The sequence below is a fragment of the Macaca mulatta genome, chromosome 15 (assembly GCF_049350105.2).
Source record: "Macaca mulatta isolate MMU2019108-1 chromosome 15, T2T-MMU8v2.0, whole genome shotgun sequence".
NCBI classification, from domain to species: Eukaryota; Metazoa; Chordata; class Mammalia; order Primates; family Cercopithecidae; genus Macaca; species Macaca mulatta.
The window spans coordinates 119,012,076-119,034,455 of record NC_133420.1 but is presented as its reverse complement, the minus strand read 5'-3'; the positions used below and the strand labels follow the sequence as shown (position 1 = coordinate 119,034,455).

The following is a 22,380-nucleotide window of genomic DNA, read 5'->3' as shown; positions in this document are numbered from 1 at the left end:
ATACTGTCCAAATTTATCTATACAATAAAATCCTAGCAGTGAAACTGCTGGATCAACAGAGTACATACATTTTAAATTCGGTTTTAGTGTAGCTATCCTCCAAAGAGTCCTAGCAAAGTACAGTTTCACCAACGATGTAAATTATTTATTTAAGGGCTATGCATTTAGGTGAACCTTTCCTTATGAACTAATATTTTATTAGTCTCGCTTTGTTGCCCAGGCTGGCTCACTGCAGCCTCAACTTCCCCAGCTCAACTGATCCTCCCACCTCAGCCTCCCAAGTAACTGAAACTACAGACACAAGCCACCACACCCGGCTTTTTTTTTTTTTTTTTTTTTTTGAGCAGAAGTCTCGCTCTGTCACCCCAGCTGGAGTGCAGTGGCGCGATCTTTGCTCACTTCAACCTCCACCTCCTGGGCTCAAGCAATTCTCCTGCCTCAGCCTGCCAAGTAGCTGGGATTAAGGCATGGGCCATGATGTCCAGTTAAATTTCTGTATTTTTAGTAGAAATGAGGTATCGCCATGTTGGCCAGGCTGGTCTCAAATTCCTGACCTCAGGTGATCCGCCTGCCTTGGCCTCCCAAAGTGCTGGGAATACAGGTATTAGCCACCATGCCAGGCCAAATATAGACTCTCATACAAGGTGAGTGAGTGTTCAGTGGAGTTCCTCGTTAGGCGGGAAAAAATCTAATTGAGGCATCAGGCCTTGTGGGATGGGCCTTAGCCAATCGACCCAACTGTTAAGAGCCCTTTCTAACCCCATGAACTATAACACTGAATCCAGAACCTCTATTTAGTGAGCCCATATCAATAAATTCTGCCTGACCCAACTTTATGTTCCTTCTTCTATTATACTACACTCCTAAGCTCCAATGCCACAAATACTCCTCCAGGCTCCTGACTATATAGTGGCAAAGCTACACAATCTTTTGCAGTGTAGCGTACCTTTCTCACAGGTCACCTCACTCTCTGGGGCCTGCTGCAACTCCAGTCCAGTCACAGATCCACAAGAAAGGAGGATTACAGGGCAGATTATCAGGAAGACAGTACCATGCACAACAACTACCCAAAGGGAGGCCAATTACAGGTTTTTCAGGCAAACAGAGATTAAGTTCCTCTGGGAAGGGCTGGAAACGCTGTTTCTCTGGCAAACGTAGCAGAGCAGCATTTAAGGATTGAAGGTTTCCAGCTTAAACAGAATCTGACCATATGCCTCCAATCCAATTTTCAGGATTCCATTCCTATCAATCAATGATCTCACCCACAAATTGGGAATTACATTTGCATTTTTACAGCAGTCACAGAAACCTTCAGGTCCCTTACATGCAACCTGAGCTAAAAATGTAAAAGCCTGAGCTCATCATTCTGCTTTGTCTGGTTTGAACTTGGCTGAGCTGAATTATATTCCCCCGAATTTCCTTTCCTTTATGTCTCCTTACATGGCTCACAGAGATTCTTGTGCAGCAGGTGAAGGGTGCAGGAGATGAAGCAACCACCTTGCAGCCTGCACACACTGTTGCTGCTCATCTTCTGACTCACCCCATTCATGTGAGGCACTGGTTGGCCGAGAATCGCAGCTGCATCCACTCCACCTTCCTCTGAGTTCTCCTTAAGCTTCTCTGCTCCTGGGCTACATGTGCCAAGGATCCAACTCTTACAGGCCACCCACACAACCAGGAACAAAGGCAACTAGAACTAGCATGGTTTCCATGTACCTTGCCTCTGGCCTCCTGTGTCATCTTCTTCCCCACTTTATATCCATCTTTCTTTCTCAAACGACTGCCCTGTGGACTTCAAACTCCAGCATCTAGCACAAAGACAACAGCCTAATAGAAACTGCTTAGCCAGCTTCTACACTGTGTGAACTCAAGTCACTGTAGCATATGCCTTAATACATACACAGACATATTCCATATGTTTTTCTTTATCCATCCTAGTGGTTTCATTTTTCTAAACCTTATGAGGTCCTGAAAAAAAATTACAATTGCAAATCAACAAGGCCAGGTGCAGTAGCTCACGCCTGTAATCCTAGCACTTTGGGAGGCTGAGGCAGGTGGATCACCTGAGGTCAGGAGTTTGAGACCAGCCTGACCAACATGGAGACACCCCGTCTCTACTAAAAATACTAAATTAGCCGGGTGTGGTGGTACATGCCTGTAGTCCCAGCTACTCAAGAGGCTGAGGCAGGAGAATCACTTGATCCCAGGAGGCGGAGGTTGCAGTGAGCCAACAATGCGCTACTGCACTCCAGCCTGGGCAACAAGAGCGAAACTCCCTCTCAAAATAAATAAATAAAAGTCAACAAACTGTTACTTAATAATCCCTGTATGACAAATACCTGTGCAGCAGACAAGACATTTAACCAACTGGACAGCCTCAATTTCCTTATGATTTAATTCTAGCTACTGCACAGGGTAGCTTGAGCCCTCACAATTCAGACATTGAGCTAGATACCAGAAAAGTAATTACGGGCAAAAACAGGAACGGTTCTGCTTTCATGAAACTCAGCCTTTGTGGGAAACCTAAAATTAATTAAATCACATAAACTAATATAACACTGCAATTCTGATAAGCACCAAGAGAACTTGACTGCAGAAGGGTCAAGAAAAAACTTCAAGAACTTCAGACAGCCGGGCACGGTGGCTCATGCCTGTAATCCCAGCACTTTGGGAGGCTGAGGCAGGTAGACTGCTTGAGTCCAGGAGCTCGAGACCAGCCTGGGCAACAAGGCAAAATCCTGTCTCTACTAAAAATACCAAAATAAACTAGCCAAGCATGGTGGCACATGCCGTAGTCTCAGCTATTCAGGAGGCTGAGATGGGAAGATCACCTGAGCCCAGGGAGGTCCAGGCTGCAATGAGCCAAAACTGTGCCACTACACTACAGCCTAGGCAATAGAAGTGAGACTTTGTCTCAAAAAAACAACTTCAGGCCGGGCACAGTGGCTCACACTTGTAATCTCAGCACTTTGGGAGGCAGAGGAGGGCAGATCACTTGAGGTCAGGAGATGGAAACCAGCCTGGCCAACACGGTGAAACCCTGTCTCTACTAAAAATACAAAAAATTAGCCGGGCGTGGTGGCAGGCGCCTGCAGTCCCAGCTACTCAGGAAGCTGAGGCAGGAGAATCGCTTTAACCGGGAGATGGAGGGTGCAGTGAGCTGAGATCTCACCACTGTACTCCAGCCTGGGCGATAGACTCCATCTCAAAAAAAAAAAAAAAAAAAAATTAGCCAGGTGTGGTGGCACACACCTGTAGTCCCAGCTACTTAGGAGACTGAGGAGGGAGAATCGCTAGAACCTGGGAAGCGGAGGCTGCAGTGAGCTGAGATCGACCACTGCACTCCAGCCTGGGCAACAGAGCAAGACTCTGTCTGGAAATAAAAAAAAACTTCAGGCAACTGATGCTTGTTGGAGTGGGTGATGAATATGAGTACACTCCAATCTCTTTATCTTATGAAAATCTGCAAGCACGCACACAGAAAATTTCATTAAAAAGTGATGCTTGAGCCAAACTCTAAAGACCAGGAATAACTGTTAACAAAGAAAGGCATTCCAGGCAGAAGAAAAGAACGAGTGCCAAGATTCCTGGTGGAGAAGATGGAGGAGATTCCAGGAGAATGAAGGAGGCCCCATACAGCTGGAGCAAAGAAAGCAAGGGGGAAAATAGTACAAGATGAGGCTGAGGCCCAAAAGTAATTAGTCATGCACCACCTAATGATGTTTCTGTCAACAACAGACCACATAAACCAGTGGATCCATATCATGAGGCTGTTTTAAGCTAAGTGCTATTTAAAAAGACAAAAAGTTAAAAAAAAAAAGTTAAAAAGCTTATTAAGTTAAAAACTTACAGTAAGCTAGGGTTAATTACTGAGGAAACTGTTTTTATAAATTTAGTGTAGACTAACTGTAGTGTTTACATACAGTCTACGGTAGTGTACAGTAATATCCTAGGCCTTCACGTTCACTCACCACTCACTCACAGACTCAACCCAGTGCAACTTCCAGTCCTGCCACTCCATTCATGCTAAGTGCCCTACCCAGGCATGCCATTTATCTTTTATACCATGTCTGTACTGTACTTTCTCCGTGCTTAGATATGTTTAGATATATAAATACTTACCACTGTGTTCCAACAGTCTACACTATTCAGTTCAGTCACATAACGTACAGGTTTGTAGCCTAGGAGCATTAAGCCATACTACATAGCCTAGGTGCCAGTAGGTTGTCCCATATAGGTCTCTGTAAGTACGCTCTATGAGGTACACAATGAGGTTCTCTGAATCCCATTGTTAAGGGATGTAAAACTATATGTACACCAAATATATGTGTACCCTTGAGGCTACTTTATAAACTTTTGTCCTTAAGGCACTGGAAAGCCATTCGGAGTTTGTTTTGTTTTGTTTTGTTTTCTGAGACGGAGTCTCACTCTGTTGCCCAGTCTGGAGTGCAGGTGCGTGATCTCAGCTCACTGCAGCCTCCACCTCCCAGGTTCAAGCAATTCTCCTGCCTCAGCCTCCTGAGTAGCTGGGATTATAGGCATGCACTACCAAGCCTGGCTAATTTTTGTATTTTTAGTAGAGATGGGGTTTCACCATGTTGGCCAGGCTGGTCTCAAACTTCTGGCTTCAGGTAATCCGCCCACCTCAGCCTTCCAAAGTGCTGGCTTTACAGGTGTGAACCACCATGCCTGCCCGGCCACCATTTAGAGTTTTAAGTAAAAGGCTGACATGGTAAGATCTGCCTTTTAAAATGTAATTTTTTTTTTTTGAGATGGAGTCTCACTCTGTCACCCAGGCTGGAGTATAACAGCGTGATCTTGGCTCACTGCAAGCTCCGCCTCCCTAGGTTCAAGTGATTCTCATTAGGAGTAGCTGGGATTACAGGCGCGTGCCACCATGCCTGGCTAATTTTTGTATTCTTAGTAGAGACGGGTTTTTGTTGTTGTTGTTGTTTTTGAGATGGAGTCTCCCTCTGTTGCCCAGGCTGGAGTGCAGTGGTGCAATCTCAGCTCACTGCAGTCTCTGCTTCCCGGGTTCAAGCGATTCTCTTGCCTCAGCCTCCCGAGTAGCTGGGATTACAGGCACGCGCCATCACGCCCGGCTAATTTCTGTATTTTTAGTAGAGATGGGGTATCACCATGTTGGTCAGGCTGTTTTTGAACCCCTGACCTCATGATCCACCCACTTCAGCCTCTCAAAGTGCTGGGATTACAGGCATGAGCCACCACGCCCAGCCTGAAAATGTTATTTTTTAAGCCTGTATTGGTGCCTGACGCCTGTAATCCCAAGATTTTGGGAAGCCCAGGTGAAAGGACTGCTTGGGGTCAGGAGTTCAAGATCATCCTGGGCAACACTGTGAGACCTCATCTCTACAAAAAAAAACTTTTAAAAAGAAAATGTAACTGTTTTGCCACTAACAAAATTACAAATGTGTTTACCTTTCACCCCACAATCTATCTTAAAGCTGTATTTGCACAAATACAAAACATTATACCCACAAGGTTATTCATTGCTGCAATATTTATAACAGCCAAGAGAACATAAACAATCCAAATGTTCAATAGGAGATGAGTTGCAAGCACAAAACAATGCACTTCTATGAAGCGATCTCCGGAATATATTAAGAGAAAGCAAAGCAGTGTGCATAGAACGCTGCCTATTGTGTAAGAAAGGGAAATAAAAATATACACATATGCTTACATTTGCAAAAATGAAGTATCAGAAGAATAAAGCAGAAACGACTGGGGCAGGAGAGAAATTCGTGGAGGGACAGAATTAAAATGAAGCTGTGAACATAACTTTTTAGCACAGATCGGATTTTTTAACTACATAAATGTTCACATAAATGTTCTACATGTTAAAAAATACATTAAATGAAAAACTAAAGCAACTCTTGAAGAATTTCAGGCAAACAAACCAAATTAATTATCAAACACAAAATCAGAGAAAAGCTTTTCAAATGGCCTTACAAATCAGAATGTCAACTGTACATGCTTATGCGGATACATTTTAAGAATAAAAAGAACCATAACCAAACATAAACCTAGAGTTGCTTGTTATTAGTGTTATTTTCAAACTACTACATTCTTACTATAAGATAATGCAACTATATTAATGCTGCTAAGAACGTAAATTTTCAACATTAGAAAAAAAGGATAAGCTCATAGTAAAAACTCTGTGATGTTAAATTCGAACTGGAAATACCAATATAAAAATCAAAATCTGTATGTTTCCCATGTCTGTCCTATAAAAGCATGGGCATCCTAACAGTCAGAACATATAACAATTTAGATTTTTAGATACAAAAATTCTACTCCTCAATAAAAAACGCTGCAAGAAACGGCTGATAGGTATTTGGCAGGAAAAGCACAAAGTGAACCTCAGACATCTCGTGTCAGAAAGCAAGAAAAGCTTCAGAGATTACGTGTCACGTCAAAGCCAAGAGAACTAGGTTGAAAGGACCTCAAAACGTCCAAGTTGTGACAAGTTACGGAAAAACAGTGAGTATTTGATTAAAACACATTGGATAAAGCCAGATGTGGTGGCTCACGCCTATAATCCCAGCACTTTGGGAGGCTGAGGTGGGAGGATTACTTGAGATCAGGAGTTTGAGACCAGGTGTACCAACAAGGTAAAACTCCGTCTTACTAAAAATACAAAAAATTAGCCAGGTATGGTGGTGCATACCTGTAATCCCAGCTGCTTGGGAGGCTGAGCCAGGAGAATAGCTTGAACCCAGGAGGCGGAGGTTGTAGCAAGCCAAGGTCCCACCACTGCACTCCAGCCTGGGTGACAGAGCAAGACTCTTTCTCAAAACTAAAAACACAAAAACACACACTGTGTGCTAAAAACCCATGGGTCTACAATGATGCTCAAGAGAGAAAGAAAAAAGAAAGTAATTCAAACCCCTACCTCCAAAAAAAAAAAAAAAAAAAAAAAAAATCAGGCCAGGCGAGGTGACTGACACCTGTAATCCCAGCACTTTGGGAGGCCAAGGTGGGCGGATCACGATGTCAAGACATTGAGGCCATCCTGGCCAACATGGTGAAACCCCCATCTCTACTAAAAATACAAAAATTAGCTGGGTGTCGTGGCGCATGCCTGTAGACCCAGCTATTAAGAGGCTGAGGCAGCAGAATCGCTTGAATCCAGGAGGCAGAGGTTGCAGTGAGCCGAGATTGTGCCACTGCACTCCAGCCTGGCGACAGAGCGAGATTTCGCCTCAAAAAAAAAAAACCCCCAAAGTACGAAAAAGGACATTCTTTTCTCTCCTTATGGCCTGTGTCAGGTTAAGTAATAGTAATTCAAACATATGATTTGTTAAATAATTTAAAGACAGGCCCAAGCATAAACAACTACAAAGAAATATAATCTAGTTTTTAAAAAAAATCTGCCTATTTTGTTAACATGCTACTATAATCTAACATCTCAAATGGTATAAAGATGCCTTACTAGTCTTTTCATCTATTCTCTCAACATTTGGGTAAAATAATATTCACATTGAATAAATCCTTCCTCCTCCCCACCCTTCAGAAAAAAAAAAAAAAAAGCACATTTAACATAACATTAAATATTCCGAGTTCAGACCAATACCCCCCCCCCATGCCTCAAATGACTTCACCAGCTTCTCTAACAGACTAGACTCTGGGGATTAAAGAGCCTACGCAGGCAAATTCCTCTAACCCACCTTTCAAACTGTTCTAAAACACAGGTCCAATCCTGTCCCTGCCTTTCAATGGCTTCCCCCACCTACAAATTCAACATCAAAGACCTTAATGTTACATGCAGAATTTAAAATGTGGCCCCCAAATTCACCCCTAGACAGATCAGCCACAGGAAAGAAACTACAGGTGGTGTAGGCAGTGGTGACATCATCATCAATATCAACTGGGCATTCACTGTATACCAGGAGCCTATGAATCATTTTACTTCATTTAAGCTCACCCCATGAGGTGGCCCCTGCTATACGTAAACACACTCACAAAAGAGGATAGAAGATAAATAGTAGGTAGGTAGGAAGGAGATAGTAAAAGAAAGATAAGGGAAGGAGGGAGGGAGGGAGGGAAGGAGGGAGAGAGGGAGGGAGGGAGGGAAGGAAGGGAGGAAGGGAGGAAGGGAGGAAGGAAGGAAAATAAAAAAAAAAAAAGATTAGAGAAGAGAAAAAAAGAGAAGAGATGAGAAAAAAAGAGAAGAGAAAAGAAGGAGCTAACTTTTGGCTGGGATTGAAATCCCCGATGGCCTCTTTAACTTCTAGCCTCTGCTCCTGCTTTCCTGTCCATCCAGATGTCTTTCCTCTCCCATTCTGGTATTCTGTAGAATCACCTTGGGCCGGGCGCGGTGGCTCAAGCCTGTAATCCCAGCACTTTGGGAGGCCGAGACGGGCGGATCACGAGGTCAGGAGATCGAGACCATCCTGGCTAACACAGTGAAACCCCGTCTCTACCAAAAACACAAAAACTTAGCCGGGCTAGGTGGCAGGCGCCTGTAGTCCCAGCTACTCGGGAGGCTGAGGCAGGAGAATGGCGTGAACCCGGGAGGCGGAGCTTGCAGTGAGCTGAGATCCGGCCACTGCACTCCAGCCTGGGTGACAGAGTGAGACTCCGTCTCAAAAAAAAAAAAAAAAAAAAAAAAAATCACCTTCTCTTCCCAGATACCCTTCAGCACAGAATTCCCTCATTATATGCATGTGTATCTCCTCTATCAGACTATAAAGTCTGTAAGGATACATCTGTGTTTATATATTTAGCCAAACATGACTTGTTCTATAAAGGGTTTATGGCAATTTTAAGGTCATGAATAGGTTCCCAGTAAAGGTGTAATTTAAAATTAAATTGGACTGAATATTGATGCACAACTAAGCCAACTGTTTACTTCACATTAAAAAAAATGCTAACAACTACAGCAAAGTTCAAAAGCAGAAAGGAGAAGGAAATCAACATCTACTGGCGTCAGCTGCTGTATTTCAGGAACTGTACTGAAAACTCTATAAATCCATTTCACGTAATTCTCAGAACAGACTTACACCATAGGTTTTATCCCAGTTTACAGTTAAGGAATTGAAGGTTTTAAAAGGCTTTGCGGGTTGGCTCTTTCACCATTATTTGCTGGAATTTGGGTTTTCAGGCTTTCTGGGTCATAGATTTCTTTCCAGGTTACCTTGTAGCAATTTGAGAACTGGCATCACTTTCCGCTGGGTCCCAAAGATCCAGGAAGAGCTTAGTGCTGTTGACTAGACCTCGGATGGACCCACCACAAAAGTTTAACCCAACCTTGACCCCAGAATCTTCACAAATGCTCACTGAAGAAAATTCCCAGGATGACTCAGGGGCCTTTCTTCTGCTCAGAGATGTCAATAAAGAACTTTAGTAACATGACTTCCAACCCTAGTACCTAATTCCCTTCCCTTCTACCAGAGATTCATTCCAAAAACTGGATAGGAGAGAAACGACCTTCCAGGACATCAGAGATGGCTTGCTTTAGGAGTAGAAGTAAGAACACTGCTATCTATGCAGAAAGTAAGTATTGTAAAATTGAGATACCTGTTCCTCAACAGATGTTCTTGGCTTGAAAAACAACTAGTAGACACTGGGCCAAAGGGAGAATTCAGAATGAATCAAGAAGAGAACCATTCAAATGAGCTGCAGTTTCTGTATCATAGATAGCCTGAGAATGCTAGAACAGGGAATCATGACACCAAGCCAATTCAACCATAAACTGTCATTCTTGTACTTTTTTTCTTGCTGATAATTTTATGTATTAGGTTGAGAAACCTACTCTATGCTAGAACAGCTTGTATTCCAATAATTTTGATGAAGAGTTCTGTGATTTTTTTTTGGTGTATTTTCATTTCTGCCACGATACCAGTAATTTATAAGAGATCCATGTAGCTTGCATGTATTTGAGTAACTTCAACATACTTTAGCTCTCCTCTCTGATGTGACCCAAAGAGCCAGTAGGTCCTAAATGTCCTTTGTGTGTCAGAAGCCTGAAGTCAGTGAGATGAAGTCCAACATCAAGAATTTAAGTAAAGCAACTTGTGGAGCAAGAATGTAAAGAAAACACTGGGTAGTTTGGCAAGAGCGTAATTATTGAATTTTCTGGTTTCCAAAAATGTGAACTCCAATAAAAGGATCTTTAATGTGCTATTTTTGCAATTTTCAGTAACAAATAAATGTGTGTATAGAGAAAATAAAACTGACATATTCGAGTAGCTTTAAAAAAAAACTTTTTTAAAAAAAAGGCTGCATGATGAATCAGTTATGTGGCTTTGGACCAGTAAGGAGTCAATTTCAACCCAGATTGTACTGACTTGGAAGGCCATTGTGACTCCATGTCAAACTCCAGACTACACTGTTTTCACAATACCATAGTATCTTCTAAACTGAACAAAATACTTGCACGAAATAGTTGATTCTCTTCTTCCAGTTTCTTTTCATTCATGGAAAGGGAAAGAAGACACATTGAATTAAACGTCCAGCAAATGTAAATACAGTATTAACATTTAAATGCTTTCTCAGCACATATTTTAAAGGATAAACCAAAAGAATGTATATCAAACATACTAGAAAAAAGATGCTAGCAATTAAGGAGTGCAACCAGTAACGTTATAACTAAGTGCAATCAGGTAAGTCACTCGGAAGTGAAAACCATCTAAATAAAAACCAAATTAATAACTCTCATCAATATGATAGCCAAATTTGAGACACTACCCACAAAATGCAGAGGGGCACACATCAGCCACATCAATATTGTGATCCCTCAGTTCACAAGAGAGACACACAATTATCTGAGATACACTGTAAGGACACCAATGATCAACATATGGCATCGCAATGGCTGTTCCAGGGAACATCCATTTTCACTGTTCCCTGGATTTCAGGCATAAAAAGATGACTGAAGACATATACTGGCCCTTTTACCTTAACCCAATTCATAACCATTGTAAAAGTAACCATTTCGCTACTCAAAAGATTATAAAGAAATTCTATTTTTCGTAAGAATCTACGATCTACTAGCACACACATACTGTACCTTAATATATAATTATCAAATCTGAAAACAAACGTTCTGCAAATTACCAGCTACTACAATATTTTGGTGTTTGCCTTTTAACTAAAGCTGATGGGGGGAGTAGGGAGGTTGGAAGAATACTCATTTTACCTGCCCTTCCCAAATTTCACTTCAAAAGAGTGTTTAAAAACTCAGTATGTCCAGATATAAATCTCCAAGCTTAATTTTCACTGTTTAACAAAAGCGATGTAGAAAGCAATTACTGTACCCTCCATCAATCCTTTCGGATTGCACAGAATTCCTTCCAGAAAATTCCAATAGAAAAAAAGTTAGACAGGTATTCGCGTTTTGGTGCGTAAGTAGTCTTTGGCACACGTCATGTAGCGTGAAATCCTTTAAGACATTTAAATGTTCCTGGTATTGTTTTGCGATGAACGTGATAAAATAGTCAAACAATCCATATTTACCAAGAGTAAAAACACTTCCACCACGCACGGAAAATCTCTCCAAAACACAAAATCTGATTCAAAAATTATAAATAAAAAGAGAATAAATGTAAAAACAAATGCATAAACAAACTTCGAAATGCGTATGCGATGACATTACTGAAGCCATTACTCAAAACGAACCTCTGTAAAATCGAGAACGCACAATCAATGCAATAAGATGCTCGAGAAAGCCAAACCCGAGGCGCTGCGCAGTTCCCGCATCGCACAATTCATTTCAACACATTCCTTGACGAATACATCCAAGGTCACTCACGATGGAGAGGAAAGTGCCTGTCTCTCTCCAGAGCACGCAACCCGTTCGCCGCGCCCCCACGGAGGGCGGCGAGGAGACGGGCGCATCAGGAAAGGGGCTGCGCGGGCGCGAGGACTGGCCGGTGGGCGTTCCGGCGCCGCGGAAACCCGCGCATCCGCGGAGCCCGCAACTTGCAAGGTCCGCGGCCATCCCCCGGGCCTGGGAGGGGTGGCCCGAGGGCAGGCCCGCGTCCCCGGGGTGACCCGACCCGCCGCGCCGGGGTCCCGCCCCTCCCCCCGCCCCGCCCCCGTCGCCGGCCCGGGATTATGCAACGCTCCCCCTCCCCGCCCGCATTCTGGCGCAGCGCCCCCTCCCCGCGCCCGACTGCGCAGCGCCGCCGCCCCCTGCCCGCGGGCCTCCCCGCCCGGCTCCAAACAAAGCGCGCGCTAAGGGGCCGGCGGCGGCCGGGGAACTGGGGACGGGAGGGTGGCGGCCATGTTGGCGGGGGGCGGCGGAGATGGGGGGACTGAGGAGTGGGGGCCGGCGAACAAAGGAGCGCGCGCCCGCCCGGAGGCCCAGGCCCGCCCCGCCCGGGTCCCCGCCGTGGCCCGGCCGGCAGGGGGCGCTGTGCGGGCGCCGCCCGCTGGACAATGCTCCGCCGGGCCCCGCGCGGGCCGCGCTCACCTGCGCCCCCGGGCAGGCCGCCGCACCCCTGGCCTGCCGGCGGCCCGCACCCTCTCACGACCCACGCCCGCCCTGCGCGAGCCTCACCTGCTGGCCGCCGCGGCTGCAGTCCACAGGCCCACGGGTTCCGCCGTCGCTCGTTCGCGCTCCCGCCGGCCCCAGCCCGAGCCAGACGGCGCCTCCCCGCCCCCGCTCCCTCGCCGCGGACGCCGCCCGCCCCCCAGCAGCCAGGGCGCACGCGCACTGCGCCCGCCGAACTGCGACGGCCGCGCCGCCCCGGCGCCTGGCGCCGACGGCCGACTGCGCAGGCGCAGTGGGGCGGGGCGGGGCCGGCGGGGGCGGGGCCCGGTCCTTCTCACCTGGCGGGCGGCAGGGCGGGGCCGGAGACCCGGAATGCCAGGTGCGCGAGGTGAATGGGCGGTGGCAGGCGCGCGGAGCCCAGGCGCCTGAGGGGGCGCAGCTTCTCCCGGAAGGCAGGCAGCCTCCGAAGGACTTCGTTTTTGCGCAGGAGGACGTTGAAGAAAGGACAAGCCCCCTTTGTCCTGGGACGTAAGCCGCAAGTGGTCCTGAGTAGTGCACACCGCGAAGACTGAGGAAGCTGGATCACAGGGCTGGGCCGTGAGCCCTGAACCTTGGAGAACGCCGCATTACTGCTCCAGCGCGCCGGTTCAGGACCGCGGGACGCGAGCCCTTTAAAAGGATGGATTTGCTTCCTGTGACTCCCTGGAAGAGACGTCTTCACCACCGCACTGCGTAGAGGCCGGCGTCGTCGCCCGCTCACCTCGCTTGCTGCCTCCCCGCACAAAGCCCAGCCCAGGTAGCTCAGGTTAGCTGGAGCCCCGGAGCCTCACCTACAAATAGCTGGCCTGGCCTAGGTTGTGTGGGGACGGGATGTGGCTTCTGCAAGCCCAGAAACCTGTTTCCACTCCCCCACCAGAAATGGAAGTCACCCAGCTCTACTCGCAAGGTTAGGAGCCAAAAATTCCCATGATCGCACGCGAATTCATTTGACTTCCGTTTCAGTTAAGATGCCTTTTCAGCATTTTGTTGCTTGTTTGCAGGAGAAGGGAGAGAGGTAGCGTCAAGAATAGTTTTTACTCCTGCAGAGTCGAGTGCAGGACTTGGAGGCTGAGTTCAGGCGCTCTCCCTTCCCCGCCAGCCCCGTGTCCTGCAGCAGGTCACTGACCCGGTTCCTCGAGTGCGACAGCGCAGCCTCATCGTAATAAACCGCCTCCCAAAGCGTTGTCAGATCAAATTTCAGAACATGGTATTGGAAAGCACCTTAAACACTCTAAACTGCAGCACAATTATTAGTTAGCAATACTCTTTGGGGTTTGACTGGCACCTTTTCTTCCAAATAAGAGTGATAGATTCCTACTCAAACAAATGGAAATGCTTGTCTCAGATGACACACTTGGCAGGCATGGGACGTTCACAGGCCAACTAGAGGGCTGATTTCAGTACTGAGATATAAAAGTGTAATGCTGTACTTACAAGTTCCCAAGTGTTGAGAAATTACTCACTCATTTGTGTATTTAATGTCTTTTTTGTGTGTTTGTTTAGACGGAGTTTCGCTCTGTTCCCAAGGCTGTAGTGCGGTGGCATGATCTCGGCCCACTGCAACCTCTGCTTCCTGGGTTCAAGCAGTCCTCATATCTCAGCCTCCCGAGTAGCTGGGATTACAGGCGCGCACCACCATATCCAGCTAATTTTTAAAAATATTTTTAGTAGAGGCGGTATTTCGCCATATTGGCCAGGCTGGTCTCAAACTCCTGGCCTCAAGCAATCCGCTGGCCTCAGCCTCCTAAAGTGCTAGGATTACAGGCGTGAGCCACCGTGCCCGGCCTGTTTAATGTCTTATAGTGGGATTATCTCAGAAACAGAGGAATGGGAAGAAGGTAGGTGCCAAGAAATCTGCTGGTTGGAAGATTTCATCTCGTTGGTGAGACCCCTGGGTTTCTCCACCTCAGCACTGTTGGCTTTTGGGATGGGATAATCCTTTCGTGTGGGGTCGGTCCCATGCTTTGTAGGATGTTTGACGGCATCCCTGGCCTCCACCCACTAGATGCTAGTAGCACACACGCTCCTCCAAAATTCACAGAAAACGTCTTCAAAGTCAAATATGTTGCCCCACCTCCATCTCCATCCGCCAACCCCTGATTTAAAATGTGCCACTAGTAATGATCACATTGGGAGCTGTTGAGAATACGCAGGACTGTGGCTTACACCTGTAATCCGAACACTTTGGGAGACTGAGGCTGGAGGATGGCTTGAGCCCAGGAGTTCGAGACCAGCCTGGGCAACACAGCAAGACCCCAACTCTAAAATAAATACAATTTTAAAAAATTTTACAAAGGCCAGGAACAGTGGCTCACACCTGTAATCCCAGCACTTTGGGAGGCTGAGGCAAGTGGATCACTTGAGGTCAGGAGTTTGAGACCAGCCTGGCCAACACAGTGAAACCCCATCTCTGCTAAAAATATAAAAATTAGCCAGGCGTGGTGGTGCATGCCTGTAATCCTAGCTGCTCCAGAGGCTAAGGCAGGAGAATCGCTTGAACCCAGGAGGCAGGGGTTGCAGTGAGCCGAGACTGTGCCACTGCACTCCAGCCTGGGTGACAGAGTCAGACTCCATCTCAAAAAAAAAAAAAAAGAGAGAGAGAATACACAGCGTTGTGGCTCATGCCTGTAATCCTAGCACTTTGGGAGGCCAAGGTTGGGAGTCTGGCTTGAGCCCAGGAGTTCAAGACCAGCCTGGGCAATATAGCAAGACCCCAACTCTACAATAAATAAATAAAATGTTTTAAAATTTAAAAAAGGCCAGCCGGGTGCGATGGCTCACGCTTGTAATCCCAACACTTTGGGGGGGCTGAAGCAGGCAGATCACTTGAGGTCAGGAGTTCGAGACCAGCCTGGCCAACGTGGTGAAACCCCATTTCTACTAAAAATATAAAAATTAGCCAGCCGTGGTGGCGGGCACCAGTAATCCCAGCTACTTGGGAGGCTGAGGCAGGAGAATCGCTTGAACCCAGGATGCAGGGGTTGCAGTGAGCCGAGATTGTACCCCTGCACTCCAGCCTGGGAAACAGAGTAAGACTCTGTCTCAAAAAAATTTTTAAATTTAAAAAAAAAAAAATGTACAGTCCAGTAATGTCACCCAGACCTATATCAGCAAAGGTCATACTCCAGAAGAGTACATATCTCAACTGCATCTAAGGCCTTGCTAATTAGCTCATTAGAATGTCACAAATGGGTTTTTATATTACCCATGTATAACTGCCAAAAATGTTTAAGTGACTCAAGTTGGGAAAAAAAAAATAAGAAAAATCCAGGTTGGAAGACCTTCAGCAAAACAATTTCCCTGCACTGTAGTCTTCAAAAATTCAAGCTAGGGAATTGGTCTAGACAAATAACAACTGGGTCAGTCCATCAAGTGACCCCTGATGCAGCACTGCATTGAAGGCAAAAAAGTTGTGAGAGAGATTTGAGGGACAACTGAGAAACTTTGTTGTTATATATGGACTATATATTAGGCAGTATTATTGTGTCATCATTAGATTTTTCGATGTGACAATGGCTGTTTACAAGAATGCCCTAGTTCTTCGGATGTTAGTGCTGAATCATTAGATAAGAGTCCTAATGGCTACAACTGACATATAAATGCCTCAGAGACTGATGTATTTTATATGGAGGTAAAGCAAATGTAACAAACTGTTAATAGTTGGTGGATCTAAGTGGTGAGTCTAGGTGGGTTCATTGTGCAGTTTTTTTTTTTCAACTTTTCTGGAAAACAAACTTTTCAAAATAAAAAATTGGAAAAATAGAATTCAAGTTAATTTATGAATTTCTAGGATACACACATTGATTCAACTTGCCAGGCAGCTCCTGCTGTCCTCCAACTTGCTAATGAAATATTTTGAGAAACTTACATATATAGCAAATTTCTTTTATTTTGCTTTTGTTATATTTTGGAGAAGGGGTCTTGCTATTTCGCCCAGGTCTGCTTGAACTCTCCATCGTTCACCTTGGCTTCCTGAATAGCTGGAGCTACAAGCATGGACCACCAGCCCTGGCATATAGGTAATCTCTTTACAGTTTCTCAACCATACTCAACTTCTAAATTGGATCAGAGGTTCTACATATGTTTTTCCTCCTGTAGCAAGCTTATTAAATACAAATTGGCATGTTAAAAACCTTGGCCGGCTGGGCACGGTGGCTGATGCCTGTAATCCCAACACTTTGGGAGGCAGAGGTGGGTGGATCACCTGAGGTCGGGAGTTAGATACCAGCCTGGCCAACATGGTGAAACCCCTTCTCTACTAAAAATACAAAAAAATTAGCTAGGTGTGGTGGCGGGTGCCTGTAATCCCAGCTAGTCAGGAGACAGACAGAAGAATCGCTTGAACCTGGGAGGCAGAGGTTGCAGTGAGCCGAGATTGCGCCATTACACTCCAGCCTGGCTAACAAGAGCGAAACTCCGTCTCAAAAATAAATAAATAAATAAAAGCCTTGGCCTATACTAAATGTATGTCTCCTTTACCTCTGGGTTCCTGGGCTCCTACTTGGGAGGATTTCTGCCCTAAGGATGAGTATACTTGTGATTTGGAGTGGAAGAAGGAAGAGATACCAAAGTCATGAGGGGTCGTTAATATCTACAGTGAACCTTGATATGTTCACCCCACTGGCATTGATGTAATAATTGGGAACTGACCCTAGGGATCCTTTTCAAATTAGTATATTTATTATAGAATTATTCAACACAGCAAAAAGTATTCAGTATCCAGTATATACCCCAAGCCCATGGATAATTATTTGATTGGCTTAACCTCTAGGTGGGTGAGCTTGAAGATCCACCTTTAGGAAAGGATGCTGTCTCCCCAGTGCTTGCCTGTGTCATACGCAGATTGGTCAGGCAGCAGTCATCCAGCTAGGACTGCTCAGGTTCTCCCACTGAGTGAATAGTAACATGTTGGCCCTCAATATGAGGGCTTGAGATTCATGCTGGCTCTCCCACTCACACTCGTAGCTATAGATTTATGGATGTGCTGATGAGGCAACTCTAAATGCTGTGGTTTGAATGTTTGCCTCCTCCAAACTCATGGTGAAATTCAGTCCCCAATGTGGCAATATTGAGAGGTGGGGCTTTTCAGAGGAATAGTCCATACATGGATTAGTGGATTAATGGGTTATTGTGAAAGTGGAACTGATGGTTTTATAAGAGGAAGAGAGACCTGAGCTAGCAAGTGAGCTCACACAGCCCCTTCTCCATGTGATGCCCTGCACAGCCTCAGGACTCTGCAGAGAGTCCCCACTAGCAAGAAGGCCCTCTTGAGCTTGGACTTCCCAGCCTCCATAACTGTAAAAAATAAATTTCCCTTGTGGCTGGGCATGGTGGCTCATGCCTATAATACCAGCACTTTGGGAGGCAAAGGAGGACGGATCACCTGAAGTCAGGGGTTAGAGACTAACCTGGCCAACATGGTGAAACCCCGTCACTACTGAAAATACAAAAATTATCTGGGCATGGTGGCACGTGCCCGTAGTCCCAGCTATTTGGGAGTCTGAGGCACAAGAATTGCTTGAACGTGGGAGGTGGAGGTTGCAGTGAGTCAAGATCATGCCACTGCACTCCAGCCTAGGCAGCAAAGTGAAACTGCATCTCAAAAAAAAAGAAATTCCCTTTCTTTATAAATTACCCAGTTTCAAGCAACAGATAGTACACTAAGATACCTAACATGTGAATCCTGATAAGATGGTGGCCTCACTGAGACAGAGGCAGCTCTTCTGTGTTGGATGTGATGAGGCACTGGGGCCGAATCTCTGACTGAGAGCCACAACTGATACAGGCTCTATGTGAGGAAATGTGGAGTCCATCCAGGCTGTCGGTCAGAACCGAAGTGACCAGCACCTGCCTGGATGGTCAGCATTAGGACCAGAGGAGGGGAACAAATAAGGAAAGCACAAACAGAGACGGGGCAGAAACAAACTGAGCACACACAGCCCTGCTGGGAGCCTCTCCGGGTGTTGCCTGCTCACCTGGATTCCAGGGGGCTGGCAAGGATGGGAGCATGCTCCATGCCTCCTCTAGCCCTCTACCACATTATCATAGTCTTGTAAGCTCCCAGAGCATACATCCTTTCCTCTATTCTGTGCTGTATCTCCACTGCCTGGACAAAAGTCTGGTGAGAGTAGGGGGTCAATAAAGACACTAAAGGTTGGGCACTGTGGCTCACCCCTGTAATCCCACCACTTTGGGAGGCCTAGGCAGGAGGATTGCTTGAACCCAGGAGTTCCATACCAGCTTGGGCAAGTTCCAGAACGGCTCAGGGCTTATTGACAGTTCAGAGCCTGCGGATGGCTTCCCCATGTTCACGCTACAACTTCAATACAGAAGTTATTCTTCCATGGGAAGTAATTGGTTTTAAAAAAACAAAACTGGGTGTTCTCTGGAGGAGCCACACCCAATCCTAGGCCCAGCCCCCATCCTCTGACCCTTTCTCCCACCATCCCATCACCTTGCTAGAGTGTGAGTCTTGAATGGTGGGAACCTGTTTAGTTCTCAGGAAGCCTCAGACTACTGGACTCCACACCAAAGCTTCTTCCTGATAAAGAAAAATACCAGACAAGATAAGTTTAACAGAGTTTCTTTGACCAAAGAACAATTCACCATCATGCAACCCTCAGAACAAGAAGAGATTTCAAGCGCTCATCTCCGCAATGTGGGCAGTGAGTATTTTGGATGGATATGTTGAGAGTAAACCTTTAAGAGATTTATTCTTAGCCAAATATGAGTGACTATGGCCTGTGACACCGCCCTCAGGTGGTTCTGATATTAGATATGAGTTCTAAATTTATTTTCAAACAATCAATATGTCAGTATGTTCAATTCTTTGCCTTCTACTTTTAAAATTAACTTTCTCATAAATCAACCTTTTTGGATTACCTGCTCCACCCTGACTCATTCCGATTACCTGCTCCACCTTGAGTCATTCTGATTACCTGCTCTGTCATAACCATGGTTTTTTTTCCCACCAAACCACTCACCCCATCATTCTCTTTAAATTAGCCAATCAGAATTAGTTTATCCTGTGCCCTCTAACCCTAGCCAATAAGGGAATGACACAGCAGCAGGGGCCATGTGCGTTAGGGATAAGAACCCCTTCCCCTCCCTTGTCCAAGTGTGCGATCACCATTGCTCCATCTGTGAGGGTGCACCCTTCTATAGAAATACCTTGCCTTGCTGAGAATTAAAAGAAAATTTTATATTCGAGTGCTATTTCTTTTGTGGCACCAAAACTTTATAACACTAAGAACATGAGCCCAAGGTGGTCGGGGCACAGCTTGATTTTATGTATTTTAGGGAGGCCTGAGATATCAATCAAATACATTTAAGAAATACATTGGTTTGGTTCTGAAAGACGGGACAACTCAAAGAGGAGGCTACCAGGTTATAGGTAAATTTAAACATTTTCTGATTGACAATTGGTTGAGTTTATCTGAAGACCTGAGATCAGTAGAAAGGAAATGGTCAGGTTAAGATAAAGGATTGTGGAAACCAAGTTTTATTGTGCAGAGGAAGCTCTCAGATAGTAGACTTCAGAGAGAGCAGGTTGTGAAATGTTTCTTATTGGACCTAAAAGGGTGCCTAGTACTTAGTTGATTATCTCCTGGATCTGGAAAGGAAGAAAGGTAATGAATGAATAAATAAATAAATAAATAAATAAATAAATAAATAAATGGGGGAAAGGGGATTCTCTGTAGAATATGGCTGTTTCCCATAAGACATGGCTTTGCCGGGCCATTTCAAGATAATGGCAGAGAAACATGATTTGGGGTAAAGTATTTTGATTTTCTTCCTTGTTATGCCAGATTGGAAAGTAAGTCACAATATACAAGGTTAAATAAAACCCATCTGATATGATTTGTAGGGCATGATTCCCCAGATCCTTAGATAGGAATTTTGGCAAGATAAAAAAAAAAAAAATCAGAGCTTAGTCCTTAGGTAAAAGGATGAAGAAAGCAGAAACAAAGAACAAAAAGCAAATTGGTAGGTTCAAAGTTGCTTTCCTTATAAGGGTTAAAGCAGAGGAGACTCCCTTATCAAGCCAGCTAAAGCTGGCCTGTTTGGGAATTTGACTTCTCTCTCTCTCTCTCTCTTTATTTAGTTTCAGTTTGGTGACATCAAACTTTAGCAGGAGGGACTCCATCTTGGATTGGTCTGTTGGCGCTGGTGCAGGAGCTCAGTGGAGATCAATGGCCTCCTAGGAATGTTATTTACATTCCTATTAAAGGGAGAGGGAGCCAATGGTGGAGTTCAGCACACGCCACCCCAAAACATGTCTGTAGGAGACCAGTATATGCCATTCCAAATATGCCTCTTTGACATAAGATTACTTTAAACTGATTATTTTGGGAAACAGCAGACACAGGAGAAACTGAAAACAGTCAACAGTTATCCTTTTGTAAGAGAAACTTATTCTGTAAAGAAAATCTGCATTTGTAATAGTGTTTTCCTCTCTGTACCAGGAAGGCAAGGATGACTAAATCATTGCAAATTCTTATTTTATTTTATTTTATTTTATTTTTTTGAGACAAAGTTTCGCTCTTGTTGCCCAGGCTGGAGTGCAGTGGCGCTATCTCAGCTCACTGCAACCTCCCCTTCCTGGGTTCAAGTGATTCTCCTGCCTCAGCCTCCCGAGTAGCTGGGATTACAGGCATGCGCCACCACCCCCACCTAATTTTGTGTTTTGTTTTGTTTTGTTTTAAGTAGAGACAGGGTTTCTCCATATTGGTCAGGCTGATCTCAAACTCCCAACCTCAGGTGGGCCGCCCGCTTCGGCCTTCCAAAGCGCTGGGATTACATGTGTAAGCCACCATGCCCAGCCCTGGAAACTCTTATTAATGCAAAAAACACAAGCTCAATCTGCATCACAAACCTGGCTTTTGTTTACCCTGCACCTCTTGGCCAGGCAGTCCTAGCAGAGGATGAGGGTGGTCTGGCCCACGCCTTTCATTATTTGTGTCAGGGAATGATGGTAGGGAAGTCTGAAGCTACCTCTTTGAGATCTACTCTTGAGATTGTCTCATTTCTCTGAGTTATCTCCCATGTATTTATAAGATAGTCATGTTAAAAAACGTGTTTGCTTTTCTCTTGTTAATCTGTCTTTTGTTCTAGCCGTCCATCTCAACAAAGAACTCAGAGAGGGTTGAGGGAAAAATATTTTGTTCTCCCCCAAACTAGCCTGCCACTGTCTGCTGGAAGCCAGGCAGCGGTGGGACTACAAGGGGCAAAGAGAACCCAGGAACTGTGTCTCTTGGAAGGCACCCCCTCTCCATACTCATTTATACTGTGGCTTAATGCCATGCTCCTGGAGCCTCAGCAAAATCACAAATTGTAGTGCCATGCCCTTCCAGGCCTCTCTCAAACAACTGTCCCTGTCTGTATAAAGAAAACCAGAGGCCAGGCACGGTGGCTCATGCCTGTAATCCCAGCACTTTGGGAGGCTGAGGCGGGCGGATCACCTGAGGTCAGGATTTCGAGACCAGCCTAACCAACATGGAGAAACCTCGTCTCTACTAAAAATACAAAATTAGCCGGGTGTGGTGGCGCATGCCTGTAATCCCAGCTACTCGGGAGGCTGAGGCAGGAGAATTGCTTGAACCCAGGAGGCGAAGGTTGCAGTGAGCCGAGATCGCGCCATTGCACTCCAACTTGGGTGACAAGAGCAAAACTCCGTGTCAAAAAAAAAAAAAAAGAAAGAAAAGAAAACCAAAACAGCCGTTCCATTCCCTGGTTCAGCAGATACCATTATTCATTAGCCTCTGGAGGGGGCACAAAGTCTGTATCCACAAGAACATTTACACATCACAGGGTCGGGGAGTGGGGAGACATCACATGGTACTCAGGAAATGTTCACTCGATGAAGGACTTGAGGACAGAAACAG

At 45.5% G+C, this 22,380-nt stretch overlaps 2 protein-coding genes across 9 annotated transcripts in view; both read right to left on the bottom strand.

Moving 5' to 3' along the window:
• SPIN1 (spindlin 1) overlaps window positions 1–13,130 on the bottom strand; it is an 84,175-nt gene extending 71,045 nt beyond the window's left edge. For 6 of the 8 annotated variants that reach the window (XM_077966701.1, XM_077966703.1, XM_077966700.1 and 3 more), the window contains exon 1: window positions 12,524–12,647. The gene's annotated coding sequence lies outside the window, so the exon portion shown is untranslated. Of the gene's footprint in view, window positions 1–12,523; window positions 12,648–12,795 lie in introns of those variants that run through there. The other 2 variants (XM_077966702.1, XM_015118043.3) reach the window with 1 other exon arrangement.
• On the bottom strand, window positions 1,753–18,802 carry LOC144334790 (uncharacterized). The gene is made up of 4 exons (XM_077966427.1): window positions 18,734–18,802; window positions 13,535–13,667; window positions 11,641–12,787; window positions 1,753–10,429 (listed from the first exon to the last, which is right to left on the bottom strand). Exons 1-3 carry the CDS (start codon window positions 18,800–18,802, stop codon window positions 11,859–11,861), a joined length of 1,131 nt encoding a protein of 376 aa, XP_077822553.1. The 3' UTR covers window positions 1,753–10,429; window positions 11,641–11,858.
• Window positions 18,803–22,380: the final 3,578 nt, after the last annotated feature.

Coding starts and splice junctions, on each gene's coding strand:
- LOC144334790 (XM_077966427.1), bottom strand. CDS start 18,802: ATGGGGAAGCCATCCGCAGGCTCTGAACTGTCAATAAGCCCTGAGCCG. Junction 13,668..18,733: donor TCTGGAACTTGCCCAAGCTG/GTATGGAACTCC, acceptor ACGCTTTGGGAG/GCGGTTTATTACGATGAGGC. Junction 12,788..13,534: donor CTGCACTCGACTCTGCAGGA/GTAAAAACTATT, acceptor CCAGGTGAGAAG/GACCGGGCCCCGCCCCCGCC.